This window comes from Hemicordylus capensis, chromosome 4 (assembly GCF_027244095.1).
Source record: "Hemicordylus capensis ecotype Gifberg chromosome 4, rHemCap1.1.pri, whole genome shotgun sequence".
Classification (NCBI taxonomy): domain Eukaryota; kingdom Metazoa; phylum Chordata; class Lepidosauria; order Squamata; family Cordylidae; genus Hemicordylus; species Hemicordylus capensis.
In genome coordinates, this window is record NC_069660.1 from 73738957 (window position 1) to 73755372 (window position 16416).

General features: G+C 44.4%; 1 protein-coding gene across 16 annotated transcripts in view; it reads right to left on the reverse strand.

Annotated features, from left to right (window-relative positions):
* ANKS1A (ankyrin repeat and sterile alpha motif domain containing 1A) overlaps positions 1–16416 on the reverse strand; it is a 245708-nt gene that overhangs the window by 207366 nt on the left and 21926 nt on the right. The window contains exon 1 of one of the 16 annotated variants that reach the window (XM_053246243.1): positions 4432–4463. The exons of the other annotated variants lie outside the window; for them this stretch is intronic. Within the exon in view, the coding sequence (XP_053102218.1) occupies positions 4432–4448 (17 nt within the window). The 5' untranslated portion in view covers positions 4449–4463. Of the gene's footprint in view, positions 1–4431; positions 4464–16416 lie in introns of those variants that run through there. 16 annotated transcript variants of the gene reach the window in all.

Sequence of the window (16416 nt, forward strand, 5' to 3'; positions counted from 1 at the left end):
ACAAATACAATAAGAGCAAAAGTCGAAAAGTCAACAACAAACAGCAAGTGCCGCCTTTGTAAAGAAGCAGATGAAACCGTGGACCACCTAAGCAGCTGTTGTAAAAAGATCGCACAGACTGACTACAAACAAAGGCATGACAAGGTAGCAGGGATGATACACTGGAACATCTGCAAAAAATACAAGCTACCTGTAGCCAAGAATTGGTGGGACCATAAAATTGAAAAAGCTGAAGAAAATGAAGATGTAAAAATATTATGGGACTTCCGACTACAAACAGACAAACATCTGCCACACAATACACCAGATATAACTGTAGTCGAGAAGAAAGAAAAGCAAGTTAAAATAATCGACATAGCAATACCAGGGGATAGCAGAATAGAAGAAAAAGAAATAGGAAAAAAATCACAAAATACAAAGATCTACAAATTGAAAGGCTGTGGCAGAAAAAGACCAAAATAATCCCAGTGGTAATTGGCGCTCTGGGTGCAGTTCCAAAAGACCTTGAAGAGCACCTCAACACCATAGGGGCCACAGAAATCACCATCAGCCAATTACAAAAAGCAACTTTACTGGGAACAGCCTATATTCTGCGATGATATCTATAACAATTGACAATAAAATTCAGCCATCCCAGGTCCTTGGGAAGGACTTGATGTCTGGATAAAACAAACCACTCAATAACACCTGTCTGACTGTGTAAACAAGAAATAATAATAATAATGGAGTGCTGCTGCCATGCAGCACAGCCCCACTGGTGGTGCTTATGTATGTGGCTGATACTCCAGCTGCCTGCTTTCTCTTCTACAACTAACATACGATCTGCCTGCTGAGATACGATCCTCTCCATCTCTGGCAATTTTCAGAAAACACCTGAAAACTCATCTCTTCAACCAGGCTTTCTCAGCTTTTTAATACTTGTTTTTAAATTTTTCTGATTATTTAACTGTTGTTTTATTATGTTTTTAATGGTTAATCATTGTTTTATGCTTTATAATTTTTGTTTTAATTATTAACTGATTTTAATGGTGTTTTAATGTAAACCGCCCTGAGCCTTTTGGAAGGGCGGTATAAAAGTTTTAATAATAATAATAATAACAACTACTACTACTACTACTACTACTACTACTGATATTTCTATACTGCTCTTCAACTGAAGTTCTCAAAGTAATTTACATATAAAAATAAATACCTAAGTAAGATGGTCCCCTGTCCCGAAAGGACTCACAATCTAAAAAGAAACATAAGGTGGATACCAGCAACAGCCATTGGAAGGATGCTGTGCTGGAGTTGGATAGGGCCAGTTGCTCTCCCCCTGTTAAATATAAGACAATCACCACTTTAAAAGGTATCTCTTTGCATTATTAGCAGGGCTTCTGCAACATGGCAACCAGTGAAATGGAAGTGTGCCCTCACTGAAAAAAATGTTCAATTCAGACCCATAAATGAGAAGATAAGTTACCTTTGGATATGCAAAAAACCCACATTTTTTCATGGCGTTAACTTTTTAAAATATAAATCTGTTATATACTCAGATTGCCATGTTAAAATATTCACGAATGTTACAGTTCAAAACATTTTCAAATGAATGTTGAATTTTCTTTTTTTTTTTAATTAACATTTAAACCACATCAGGAGTGTGGTTAGGGGGAAATTAGGGAGGAGGGACAATCATCCCTTGGATGTCAGCTTTTTCACAGCTGCTGCACACTGGAGCAACACTTTCAACGAGCTGTCCACCATGACCCCAAGATCTCTCTCCTGGTCAGTCACGAATAGCTCAGATTGCATCAGAGTATATGTAAAGCTGGGGGGTTTTTGGCCACAATATTAATCACTTTAAAGTTGCCAACACTGAACTGCATTTGCCATTTTGTCACCCAATCCTCCAATTTGGAGATATCTATCTATCTATTTATTTATTTGATTTCTATACCGCCCTTACAAAAATGGCTCAGGGTGGTTCACACAGAGAAATAACAAATAAATAAGATAAACAAAATGGATCCCTGTCTCCAAAGGGCTCACAATCTAAAACAGCAACAGTCACTGGAAGTACTGTGCTGCAACAGCAACAGTCCCTGGAAGTACTGTGCTGGGGGTGGATAGGGCCAGTTACTCTCCCCCTGCTAAATAAAGAAAATCACCACATTAAAAGGTGCCTCTTTGCCAAGTTAGCAGGGGTACACCCTTTTGGGTCAAAATCCAAGAGAACCTTTTGGATCAAAATCCAAAAACAATCCAAAACAATCTGTTTTGGATTTCACTACCCTAAATAGTTTGGCATCATCTGCAAATCTGGCCACCTCACTGCTTACCCCAACTTCTAGATCATTTATTAACAAGTTAAAGAGCATGCGTCCCAGAACAGATCCTGGTGGACCCCACTTCTTACTTCCCTCCATTGTGAAAACTCTCCATTTATACCTGCCCTTTGTTTCCTGTCTTTCAACCAGTTACTAATCTGCACACGTACTTGTCCCCTTATCCAATGACTGCTAAATTTTCTCAAGCGTCTTTGATGAGAAACTTTGTCGAAAGCTTTTTGGAATTCCAGATATACAGTGTCTACCAGATCACCTTTATCCACATACCTGTTGGCACTCTCAAAGAACTCCAAAAGGTTGGTGAGGCAAGATTTACCTTTGCAGAAGCCATGCTGGTTCTCCCTCAGCAGGGCCTGTTCTTCTATGTGATTTACAATTTTATCTTTGAGAATACTTCAGTTCACCCAGAACAGATGTTAAGCTAACTGGCCTGTTTCCCAGATTGCCCCTGGATCCTTTTTTGAAAATTGGTGTTACATTGCCTACTTTCCAGTCCTCCAGTACAGAGCCTGATTGTAGGTTTAAGTTATATATATTTGCAAGGAGGTCAGCAATTTCACATTGGAGTTCTTTAAGGACTCTTGGATGGATGCCGCCTGGCCCTGGCGATTTGCTAGTTTTTAAATTTCCCCCAACCATTTAGAACAACAAAAAAATATTTATATACAGCTTTTCAACAAAAGTTTGCAAAGACAAGTTTGCAAAGCCGTTTTATCGAGTGAAATAATAAATAAATAAATGAGATTTATAAGATAAGTTTAGAACATCATCTCTATCTGACTCAGTTCTTTAGCCTCTGTTCCTGAGAAGCCCGGTTCAGGGACAGGTAAATGCTCAGTATCCTATGCTGTGATGACAGATGCAAAGAATCCATTTAGCTTCTCTGCAACCTCCATATCCATGTCCAACTGCCTCCCTAGCAGGTTTCCTGCTTCTGATTTATTTAAAGAAGTTTTTGTTATTCCCCTTGATGCTTTTGGCTAAATGAGAAGGCAGAGCGGCCGGGCAGCAAGGAAATGGTGGCGGCAGGCGGAGGAACAAAGGAAACAGTGGTGAAGGTGGACGTGGGGAGGAAGGAAGGAAACGGCAGCGGAGACAGGTGGTCAGGCGGGAAAATGACAGCACCAGCAGGCAGGAGAGGGGAGAAGGTGGGGTGGGCGGGACTGAAGGAGGAGAAGGCAGGGAGGGCGGGTGAAAAAGGCAGCAGCGGGGATGAGAGGAAGGAAACGGAGGTGGGGGCAGGCGGCCAGGCGGGGAGAACTAGAGGCACAGTGAAATAGGAAATGGTTGCATGCAGTACCAACACTAAATCATAGCTGGATGTTGCACGAATGAACAGAGCAAAGGTGAGCTAAGCTAAGCCTTATCCTCACAAGATGCCTCTCCCTTCCACCTTCACGTGTGAGAGGAATTAAAACTTGAATATTCGATTTAGAATAAGCCTGTTTTGGTTACATTTCAACTCAGCACATAGTGTGTTTAGTCTAACCTGAGTTAATTCACAAACCAGGATCAAAATGACAGTCCAGTTCCAGGGTTGTCAACGGTAGAAAGAGTAAGCTACAACTTCTCATGTTCAGATAAAACAGGAAACTGCTGTTTATTTTAAAACCCTAAGTGTTTCAATCCCCTTTCCATGGGTGCAGGGGTGGCGAATGTTTGTGTATCCAATACTGAATTATTGTTTAGCATGTCTGCATGCAGCCAGAATTTGCCATTCTCACACCGTCATACCATTTTCATTCTTTCCATGAAAAAAATGCAAGTATGAAGCAGCCTCCACACATCCAGCCTCCTACCCAAGATGTAAATAATAAATGTAAATAATAATAATAATAATAATACCCAAGATGTGTGCGTGTGATCTCAGCAAACCAAACAGCCAAGATGGATTAGAAAAAGTGCATTCATTCTATCTCTCAATCGTAGGGGTTTCAGTATTTCCATCTTATCAAGACAGTTAACCAGCATTCATTTGCTATATTTAACTCTGTGCTGATTAATAGAAACCCATGTGTGCACATCAGTGTCAATAACTGCTGCTTCTTCAGCAAAAGTATTACTCAGAAGCTCAACAATAAATATTCCTAGAGTGTCTGCATACCTTTGTGTGAGCTGCATTCAACAGCAACAGTGAAGCCTTGAGCTTAATGTAACCACTTAATCCTAAATCCAAATTCCAGCTGTGTGAGAAGGCAGCACTTACGCAGGGGGTGCTGCCTGTTCTTCCATTCTATCCTGCCAAAAAGAGGAGCTCTGGGGAGATGCAGGGAGATGCAGACAGAGGAGGAAATCAGCACGCTCCCCACCAGGGTCAGGGTGAGCACAAGTGCCTTCTATTCACACATCAGGATCAACAGATCCAAGTCATATACTCTTTTGTTTTGGTTTCTTTTTAAATCAAGCCTTGATACATTTTCTTTGAATCCCCGCCAAATTTAAGCATACGACAATGGACACTCGACAAAATTACCATATTTAGTAACAGATATTGTGGAAAGGGTAAAAGACTCTATCTTCTTTACAATTAACATACTTAGAACAGAAACAGGGCTAGCTGAGACAAACAAACCTTTTTTTACATAACTGTCTCCGAATATCCAAGTCTAGGCATCAAAGTTAAATATCTAGGCTCCCTGGCACCTGAGATTTGTCAAATCCTGTTTTAAATCTAGTTTTACTTTCCCATTATGCAGGTTATCTCAAAAGTGTCGTAGTTTCAACTGAAGTAACTCTTCTACTGCAGGGGAAAGAACTAGTACAGAAAGATTGGCTCAAACGAGCTAATATACCTAGACTACATGTTCATATGCATACATAACATGTCATATGCATAACCTAACCTAACTTAGCTACGTGCCAAGTCTAAGCTGAAGAGCGAACAGGGCGCACCAAGCACTTGGCATGTTCTGTTTTTCCACATCTCTACCTCAAGCACACAACTGTTTCCCCTAGAGATCGTAGTCCATCCTAAAGTGTGGGTCGTATTTCAGGCATGCTCAGAGCAGACAAGAAGTAATCTTCATTTTTGGTAGCTTCTGGCACAAGAGGGCACCACTCTCCAGTTCCTTCCCTGTCTTGCTCAGGGCAGCAACTTCATCTTAGAGAGCTCAGCGTTTTTCTTCAAATTTCCATTGAAAAATTTTCTATCTGTCCTTCATTTCTCCCCCCACTCGACTTCCCCATTTGCTCAAGGGTGGGAAGGGAGCCATGGCATTTTGGACACAAAATGTACTCCAAATTATCTTTTTCAGTTTCTATTTAGACCAGGCCTGCTCAACTTAGGCCCCCCAGCTGTTTTTGGACTACAATTCCCATAAGCCCCAGCCACAGGGGCCAATAGCCAGGGATTATGGGTGTTGTAGGCCAACATCTGCAGGAGGACCGAAGTTGAGCAGGCCTGATTTAGACTCAACTGGACTTTCTCTTCAAAGTTTGTTTTTCTCCTTTCCCCCCTGTGGGTCACTATGGACCCTTCCCAGACTGGGGATATGCTCCAGGGTTCCTTCTCAGAGGATCCCTTATCAGAGAGTAGGAGCTCGCTCTTAACCAAGTGCAGGGAGCCCTCAGCTCATGCCGGGTTGGCTGTTCTTCCAGCTTCACCCCCTGCCTCATCCACCATGGCGGGAAACCCAGCAGCAGAACTCGTGGTGGCCAAAAAATTGCTTTAAAAGATGAAACACCTAAAAGAGAAGAAGATCAAAAATCCCAAGAAACAGCCTGCATTGCCGTCCTCTCTGAGGCTTAGTGAGCAGCTGTTAGTGCAGGTGTTTTGCACTCAACTGACTCCAAGGCACTTTCTGGGAACAAAAGCATTTGGCTTAGAGGGCCCGCGTGAACTGGTCGGCATCACAGGCGTGCCTCCAGCTTCACTCGTTACTTCAAGCTATGCACACCCTGACATTCCACTCGGTGCTCCTCTCCCGGTCGAAGAAGCATCTCCTTCACTGCCAGCACAACTTCTCCTCCTGATTGAGGAGCAACCGGTTTGCCCGTTGCTCCCGACTCCAGAATCAGCTGCACCTAGAGACACCCCTGAGACGCGTAAGCTGCCACCTCCTTGTCCAGGTGAGCCCTCACTCCCTGAACCGGGGCCGACTGACCAGGACCCGACACTTACTTGCACATACTTATCCACCTGTCCCACAGAAAATTCCTGTTACAATGACCAGCATTACCAGTACCGCATCCTCCCCTTTGGGCTGTCTTCTGCCTCAAGGGTCTTCACAAAGATACTAGTTTCCCTGGCTGCCCACCTTCGGGTCTCTGGCATCTACCTTCACCTCTACTTGGGCAACGTGCTCATCCGATCGCCCTCTCTTTTACAAGGCCTGACAGGACCTGAACACCACCATCTAGTGCTTCACCCAACACAAATTCCTGATCAACAAAGCAAAGAGTCAGCCGCAACTGTCCAGGGATATCCAACTTCTGAGCATGGTCTTAGATTCCAACCAGGCCTTAGTTTACCTCACTTCAGAGGGGAGAAAAAAGCTGTTCTCATTGGTCAGCTCTCTACTTCACCGCCACTCAGCAGACATGATGCTCCTGTCCCAAATCCTGGGAACCATTATAACATGTCTGGAGTGCACCCCCTGAGTGAGATGGCACTCCCATCCTCTTCAATGAGTGATCCTCCCACTCCAGGATGCAATACTAACACGCACCCACATGAGCGTACCTCTTCCAAGAGAGATCAAACACTTTCTCGAATGGTGGATATCACCAGCAATAGCCAAGGGCCTGCCCTTCTTATAGTTACAATGGACTCCAGCCTAACTGGCAAGGGGGGGCCAATGCTCCAAGGCAGAGATGTCTCACAACATCAATTGGTTGGAGCTAAGAGTGGCTCACTTGGCTCTGATAAAGTTCCTTCTTCTCGTCACAGGTCGCCAAGTCCTTATCCGGACCGACAATGTGACCACAAAGTCACACATAAACCAGGAGAGCTGGTCTTGTGGTAGCAAGCATGATCCCATAGCTAAGCAGGGTCTGCCCTGGTTGCATATGAATGGGAGACTTGATGTGTGAGAACTGCAAGATATTCCCCTCAGGGGATGAAGCCGCTCTGGGAAGAGCAGAAGGTTCCAAGTTCCCTCCCTGGCAGCATCTCCAAGATAGGGCTGAGAGAGATTCCTGCCTGCAACCTTGGAGAAGCCGCTGCCAGTCTGTGAAGGCAATACTGAGCTAGACAGACCAATGGTCTGACTCAATATATGGCAGTTTCCTATGTTCCTATGTTCCATCAAGGAGGCACGAGGTCCAGGTCACTCTTGAAGGAGGCAGACCTACTCTTTCGATGGGTGGAGACTCATATAGCTTCAATAGCAGGAGACCACCTCCAGGGAGTGGCCAATATTCAGGCAGATTGGCTCAGCTGCCAAATGGTGGACCCAGCGGAGTGGTCCCTTCACCAGGATGTCTTCACACAACTGAGATCAATCCTGGGAAAACCACAGGCAGACCTGTTCGCATCTCTACACAACCACCTCCCTCCTTGCTTCTTTTCCCACTTCCAGGCAAGGGAAGTGAAAGCAGTGGATGCCCTCACCTCCATTTGGCCCCCAGGTCTTCTCTATGCATTCCCTCTGATGGATAGAGGTCAGTTGTGCCATCATCCCCAGGGTGATAAAGAAGATGCTTCAGGAAGGAGTACACTGGCCACGTCAACTGTGGTTCTTGGATCTGATGTCCCTAGCCACTCATCCACCCCTCTTCCTACCCTCATGCCCAGATCTACTATCCCAAGAACCAATCCTTCACCCCGATCCCAAACAGCTCCATCTCTGTGCTTGGAGGTTGAGCACAGGGCGTTAGCGAACAAAAGGTATTCCGTGGCTGTCCAAGATACCATCCTAGCATCATGTTGACCTTCAACAAACAGCATTTATTAGGTGACTTGGGCAGCCTTCTCAGGCTGGTCCAGGAGAAAGCAGATTAACCACCTCAAAGCGGGGTTCCCCAATGTCTTGGTATTCCTGCAATCAGGGGTAGACTTGTAGCTATGTCCCAACACCTTGAGATGCCAAGCCTCGGCTTAGCCTTGGTTCTCAACCTGTCCACATAGGGGACTCAGAACCTCCACCCTCATATATCCAGGTTCCTTAGAGGAACATCGAATCTGGCTCCTCCTCCAGTTCACCATTTCCCCTCCTGTAACATGAACAAGGTCCTTAATGCTCTAACCAGGCCCCCCTTTGAACCACTCTCTATGATGCCCTTAAAGCTCCTATCCTACAAAACGCTTTTTCTGGTGGTGGTCACTTCTGCCTGCAGGGTTTTGGAATTAGCAGCCCTATCATCACGAAAATAACTCTGTACCTTCCTACCCGACACTGTCGTTCTTAGAGTCGACCCTACCTTATTACCCAAGATCACTTCCATGTTCCACAGAGCCCAGGACATGGTCCTGCTGTCCTTCTGCCCCTCTCCTTCTCATCCCAGGAAGCAGTCGTGGCACACTCTAGATGTTTGCAGGACCCTGCGAACCTATCTGCAACATACCAAACCCCTCCGCTGGTCTGATTCCCTGTTTGTTTCCTTCTAACCTCCATTGACAGACTCCAAGGTCTCCAAGTCGGACCTAGCCTTCTGGGTTCGCAAATGCATTGTCCTCACCTATGAAGCCTCTAACCTTCCTGTTCCCGGCAACATTGCGGCCCATTCTATCCATAGTGCCACCACTTCTCCATTCGTACACCTCTCGCTAAGACCACATGGTCATCTACTATACCCTTTATTAAACACTATAAAATATCTTCCTTTCTGACCTCTCGGGCCGCCTTCGGCCACATGTCCCTTCAACAAGTTGTCTAAGCAGATCTGTTCCCTCCCAACAGATACAGCTTGGGCATACCCCACACTTTAGGATGGACTATGATCTCTGGGGGAAAAGGAACATTGGTTCTTACCGTGAAGGGTTCTTTTCCCCCTGGGATCATAGTACATCCAGCCCACCCTTGGATGTACATAGTTTTGAGCTTACACAAAGGATTGGGGCAATCATGGTTCCCAGGGTATTTACTGCTATGACAACTTTCCTATCTAATATCAGCTTTTGTATATACTGTTGTGTTACTGACCTCTTACTCTTAACCTCTATACTTTTCTAGACCCTGTTGTTGCTGATACGCTCTCTTCTCAATTAAAGTCAAGGAACTGGTGAGTGACACCCTCTGGCACTGGAAGCTATCAAAAATCAAGACTTGCTGTCTGCTCTGAGCATGCCTGAAATACAACCCACATTTTAGGATGGGCTATGATCCCCAGGAAAAAGAACCCTTCACATACAGTGAGGGAAATAAGTATTTGATCCCCTGCTGATTTTATCTGTTTGCCCTCTGACACAGAAATGACCAGGCTATAATTGGAATGGTAGGTTTATTGTAGCTGTGAGAGACAGAACAACAACAAACAAACCCTCAAAAGCCCAGTGCCCAAAAGTCAGCGATGGATTTGCATTGTAGTGAGGGAAATAAGTATTCGATCCCCTATCAACCAGCAAGATTTCAGGCTCCCAGGTGTCTTTTCACTATATGCAGGTAACGAGCTGAGATGAGGAACACCCTCTGTAAGGGAGTGCTCCTAATCCCAGCTTGTTACAGTACCTGTATAAAAGACACCCGTCCATAGAAGCAAGCAATCACTCAGCTTCCAAACTCACCACCATGCCCAAGACCAAAGAGCTGTCGAAGGATGTCAGGGACAAGGTTGTAGACCTGCACAAGGCCGGACTGGGCTACAAGACTATCGCCAAGCAGCTTGGTGAGAAGGTGACTACAGTTGGCACGATAACTCGCAAATGGAAGAAACACAAAATAACTGTCAATCTCCCTCGGTCTGGGGCTCCATGCAAGATCTCACCTCGTGAAGTTGCAATGATCATGAGAACGGTGACAAAGCAGCCCAGAACTACACGGGGGGAACTTGTCAATTATCTCAGGGCAGCTGGAACCAGTCACCAAGAAAACAATTGGTAACACACTACGCCGTGAAGGACTGAAATCTTGCAGTGCCCGCAAGGTCCCCCTGCTCAAGGCAGCACATGTACAGGCCCGTCTGCAGTTTGCCAATGCACATCTGAATGATCCAGAGGAGAACTGGGCGAAAGTGTTGTGGTCAGATGAGACCAAAATCGAGCTCTTTGGCATCAACTCAACTCGCCGTGTGTGGAGGAGGAGGAGGAATGCTGCCTATGAGCCCAAGAACACCATCCCCACCGTCAAACATGGAGGTGGACACATTATGCTTTGGGGGTGTTTTTCTGCTAAGGGGACAGGACACCTTCACCGCATCGAAGGGACGACGGACGGGACCATGTACCGTCAGATCTTGGGTGAGCACCTCCTTCCCTCAGCCAGGGCATTGAGAATGGGTCGTGGATGGGTATTCCAGCATGACAATGACCCAAAACACACAGCCAAGGCAACAAAGGAGTGGCTCAAGAAGAAGCACATGAAGGTCCTGGAGTGGCCCAGCCAGTCTCCAGACCTTAATCCCATAGAAAATCTGTGGAGGGAGCTGAAGGTTCGGGTTGCCAAACATCAGCCTCGAAACCTTTCTGACTTGGAGAGGATCTGCAGAGGAGTGGGACAACATCCCTCCTGGGTTGTGTGCAAACCTGGTGGCCAACTACAAGAAACGTCTGACCTCTGTGATTGCCAACAAGGGTTTTGCCACCAAGTACTAAGACATCTTTTGTGAAGGGATCGAATACTTATTTCCCTCACTACAATGCAAATCCATCGCTGACTTTTGGGCACTGGGCTTTTGAGGGTTTGTTTGTTGTTATTCTGTCTCTCACAGCTACAATAAACCTACCATTCCAATTATAGCCTGGTCATTTCTGTGTCAGAGGGCAAACAGACAAAATCAGCAGGGGATCAAATACTTATTTCCCTCACTGTAAGAACCAATGTTCCTTTCTATCTTCCCCACTCCAGGAAATGAATTAACTCCTCAAATACACACATCTCCCAGGTGAATTAACTAAAGATCATGCATCTCCCAGGTATGTGGGAGATGCAGTTACTGCTTTTTTTGATAAGATTAAGGAACAGTCAACAGCATCTTGTAGCACAGGTGCTCCCAACCTGTGGTACTCCAGATGTTGATGATCTACAACTCCCATCATCCCCAGCCACAATAAAATCTAATTTGGGATGATGTGAATTATTTTATTGTTATTTATTGTTCAATTTGTATACTACCTTTCATTAAAATAATCCCAAGGCGGTTAAACCATCCGAAGTCAGTTTGTTTAACCACCTTATAGTTAAACTGTTATAGTTAAGCAACACCTGTAGTACCACAGATTGGGAACCCCTGCTATAGCAAATACATTCAATAGCCTCTGCAGAATCCTGGAAAGTCTGTTTTAAATGATACAGGTTTCATAATCTCATAGTTGCAAAGAATGAAGTGAACGAGTGGCACAATTGTAGAGAGTCTCAAATAGAGAAGAGTAGGGTCATTATAAGTTCATTTCTTTTTGTGTGTGAAAAAGAAGCTTCACGTTCCAAGTTGGTAGGGTGGTGTCTATTGATCTCTGTACAGTAATCCCTCGACCTACGAACTACTCGACATCCGATGTTTTCGAGTTACGAGCGACAAAAAAGACCGGAAGTAGTTGCCGGTTTAGATTCAGCTTACTCGACCTACGAATTTTTAGATGCGGTTTCCTCGACTTATGAATGTTTCCAGACTTCCGTGGTACGCTCTTCGACTTACGAAAATTTCGACCTCCGAACGTGCGTTCGGAATGGATTAATTACGTAAGTCGAGGGACCACTGTATTGCAAACACTGGACTTTCTCCAGGCTCAGGTAGGCCTTTCCTACTGCATATTTTAGCAATGGATATAAATGGTATAAAGAGGCCTTACCAAAACACACACACACCTGGGTTAAACATTTATGACTATTACTTTTCCAAAGCTTACCTGCCTGTTTGCTTAGAAGAAATTCTTGCTTGCTAGAGTTTCAGTGACTATTTTTCAACTGCAATGAAAGCAAATTCTGAGAAGATGTAGGACGCGGCTTTACTGAGGTTCCTGGTCAACCAGCAGCAGGAACCACCTCACTCCATTCTGAAAGGGTACAGGGTCCACAAAGCATGTGACCGCTCTCTCTCTCACGGTTCCGGCAGGGTGATCGTTCTTGAATATGTACACAGAAGCGTCTAGGAACAAGCGTCTGGAACAAGGCAGGCAAATCTTTGGCACCAGTTAGTTAACTTAGTTACCACAATGGCTCACATTTTGGTCAGATGGGCATAACACACACTTCACTCACTTTTCCATAGTATTTTAGAGTGCTGTTATGATTCTAATATGTGAAGCTGTATTGTATTTTTTTCTCAGGAAGTTCTTTATCAGGTTCTCAAGCCAGTTGCTATAGAAATAAGTCAATCAAGGTTGTTTCAACGTTAGGGGTGGAGAGGGTGGGAGGAGATTTAATTTTACATACAACATTTTAGGAGCAGCAAGTGAATTATCTAGCTTTTAATTCTGGTGCTCACCAAGTGACAATAATCTTTATTTTAAAACACAATTAAAAATTTCAAACACACCATTCTGATTAATATCTACAACACACTCTGTATATATATTACTGAAAACAGAAACAAGCAATTCAGTAGGATAACTTTTGAGGTAAAGGGAACGTTTTCTGTAGTGTGTTAATTCGGACAAATCTTTCCCTTTAGGAATCAAATGAGGACTGTCATGCTTCCATGTAAATAAAAAAGGAATAGAAATATTTGCCTTTTATTTTATTATGTTTATATACTAATAGTCAAGTATTGAGTTAGTTTACACACACAAACAATTAACAGGAATTAAAATAATCAACTGAAAACCTGACCAAAGAATTGCCATTTCAAGGTCTTCTTAAAGGCTACCAAAGCTGTTAATCCTCGAGTCTCGAGGTACATGTTCCAAAGTTCAGAAACAGTTACAAAACTAGCAGCTACTGCAGACAGACATTACCAGATTATTATTATTTATTTAGTACATTTATATACTGCCCCATACAAAAATGTCCCTGGGCAGTTCACAATATGTTGTGAACAGTTACAGCAGCCCTTAATGAGTGGTGGGGATCATACAGAAGTATAATGAGTGGTAGGGATCATACAGAAGTATGTGTTATCTTAGGTAACCCGGGCCTAAGCTGTGTAGAGCTTTCAAAGTAACCATCAGCACTTTACATTTTTCCTCAGTAGCAGTATAATTTTACAACAGAAATAATATTGTCTTTCCTAGTTACTTGGCAGACCATCATGGCTGCTGAATTCTGTGCTAACTGTAGTTTCCAGACTACATTCAAAGGCAGGCCTACACAGAGCACCTTGCAGAAGTCAAGCATAGAGCTTGCCAGCATATACACCACTATTTTGACATCACTCACTTTTAACAATGGATGCAGCTGGCATATCAACCAAAACATTCAGAACGACATCAAAAGCTAGTCAGATCAAATGAAGTGAGGGGCCAGTTCTCCCCATACATGCTTTCAAGCATGTGAGTTGAGTGCACACATAGACATACACACGTAAGCACACACACACAGTCGTGGATGCAGCTGACAGCAGTTACTGCATCCCAAGCCTGAAAAGTATGTGCTGTATAACTGCTTCCCCTAGTAAACACAAAGCAACCTTATGCTCATTTAACTAAAACTTTATTCAGAAAAATTAAAGTATGCCGTCAAGTTGGTGTAGATTCTAGGAGTGTGCATGGTTTTGGTCCGGCATGATAGACCAGACCGCTGGACCGGTCCGGAGATCCAGCAGTCTGGCTGGGCGGGGGACTGTGGTAGTACTTAACCCCCCCCCCCGCCACGCTTCCCCCTCCGGTGCTGTTCCTTTTTAAAATCTTCTTGGGGCGGCAGAGCTCCTCTCTGCCGCCCCTGCCCCCGTCGTCGTTTGAAAAGCTTTAACAGAGACGAGCGCTAGCAGCATGCATGTGCCCTGCGCGGCGCGCGCGCGCGCTCGTCTCTGACTCTGCAGCGTGACGTATGCGGCGCACGTGCTGCAGCGTCAGAGACGAGCGCACGCGCCGTGCAGGGCGCATGCACGCCGCTAGCGCTCCTCTCTGTTAAAGCTTTTCAAACTACGACGGGGGCAGGGGCGGCAGAGAGGAGCTCTGCCACCCCAAGAAGATTTTTAAAAGGAACAGCACCGGAGGGGAAAGCGCGGCGGGGGGGGGAGTACTACCACTCCCCCGCTTAAAGTCACAGTCCCCCCCCCGCCGGACTAGGGGGGGACTCCGAGCCACGCACACCCCTAGTAGATTCCTGGCAATTGCAGAGCCCTGTAGTTGTCTTTGACAGATTACAGGAGGAGTTTACCATTGCCATCTCCTGTGCAGTATGAGATGATTCACAAGCTACTCCATTTTATCATTCTCCTTTTCCTCCCTTTTCTTTTTGAAACCACCCCCCAACACTCTACAGAATAAAATGGATAAAACTCCAAACAACAAAACACACACCCTTACTCAATAGAATACACCTCCATCCCCTTTATAACAACCAGAATTGGATTTAAAATGTAGTGACCAAGTCTTCAAGTCTTTTAGGTGGTCTGTTGTCATGCACACTTCTCCTAAGTCTTGGGTTCTCCAGCACAGGAGTTGTTAGTGAGAGTGAGTGAGTGAGTGAGTGAGTGAGTGTGTGTGTGAGAGAGAGAATGAATTGTCCACCACTTTCATCAGCCTCATCTGTGAGGTCAAAACTGGAGGCAAGATTAAATTCCTCTTCAGTTCCTCTCTTGAGATCAAACTCCCTTCCCTCTTGTCTCTTATATGCAAGTTTTAAAGTCTTGAACAGCTCCATTTCTTTCCATCATCCAATATGATAGAATATCCTCCGATTTTGATTATTTGTTTTGGTCCAGAATATTGGCAACATCCCTTTCTCACTTTGTAAGGCAACCATACTCAAAGTCTCCCACCTGAAATGTTTGCTGTTTTCACCCTGTTTCCCATTCACAGACAGTTTATATTTTTGTTGCTTCTCCCTTACCTGATCACAAATCTCTGCATCCACACAATGAGATAGCACAGAAATGGCATGGAAAGCCCCACCAGTTGTTGCCATTGGTTTAGTTTCATGGTAGCTTTGTATCTTATCAGCAATTCAAAAGGTGATTTTCCTTTAACTAGAATGAATGAGGAGTGGTTCTACAAGCAAACAGAGTTTCATGGATTGCCTCCTTCCAGGGTTATTGTTGCATAGTAGCAAGTTGTAAATTTTCCTTCACTAGCCTATTCATTCTTTCCACTAAACCATTCCCCTGAGGATGGTACAAGGAAATAGTCTTGTTATTTATCCCATGGTTATGCAAGTATTGCTCCATTACAAATTAGATAAGCTGTGTTCCATTGTTAGTCACTAGTTCTTCAAGACGACCTTCCTTCCATGAACTGGATCACCTTGTTTGTAGTAATGTCATTGAGTAAAACTTCTGGCCAACGGGAATAGTAACCCACCATCACTATCTTTGTTTTATGAGTTGGTTATCAAAATGCCCTATTATATCCTGAGCAAGATTTTCCCAGGGAGCATTGTGATACTAGGTGGTAAAAGTCTTCTGTGATTTGTCAGATACAGCACAGGCAATACAGTGCCAGATTACAGGTTCAATGTGTTTGTTCATACCTGGCCAACAGAAACTTTCTCTGATTTGCCTTTTATTTATTAATTATTACTACTACTACATTTTATAATCAAGCCCATGCCCAGGTGACCTTCGTGGGCAATTTTGATCATTTTTGCTTATAAGGAGGTTGTTCACTGAGAAGACATTGCTCATTCGCTACATGCATGTATGGTTGAAGATGTTCAGGTACCTTGTTTTTGCATGGTCATCCATTAGTTATGTAAGATTTAAGCTCAGTAAGCACTTGATCAACACTGAGGGCCACTTTCCATTCAGACAATGTGATCACTCCATGAGTTGATGAATTTATTGGTGCCATTACTATTCCTTCATCCTGGGATCTCCTCTTGGCCTGGAAGTGCAAGTTAAGATAAACAATCCCAGTTGTATTCCAAACACCTGGAAGATATTCTACCTGGAAATCAAA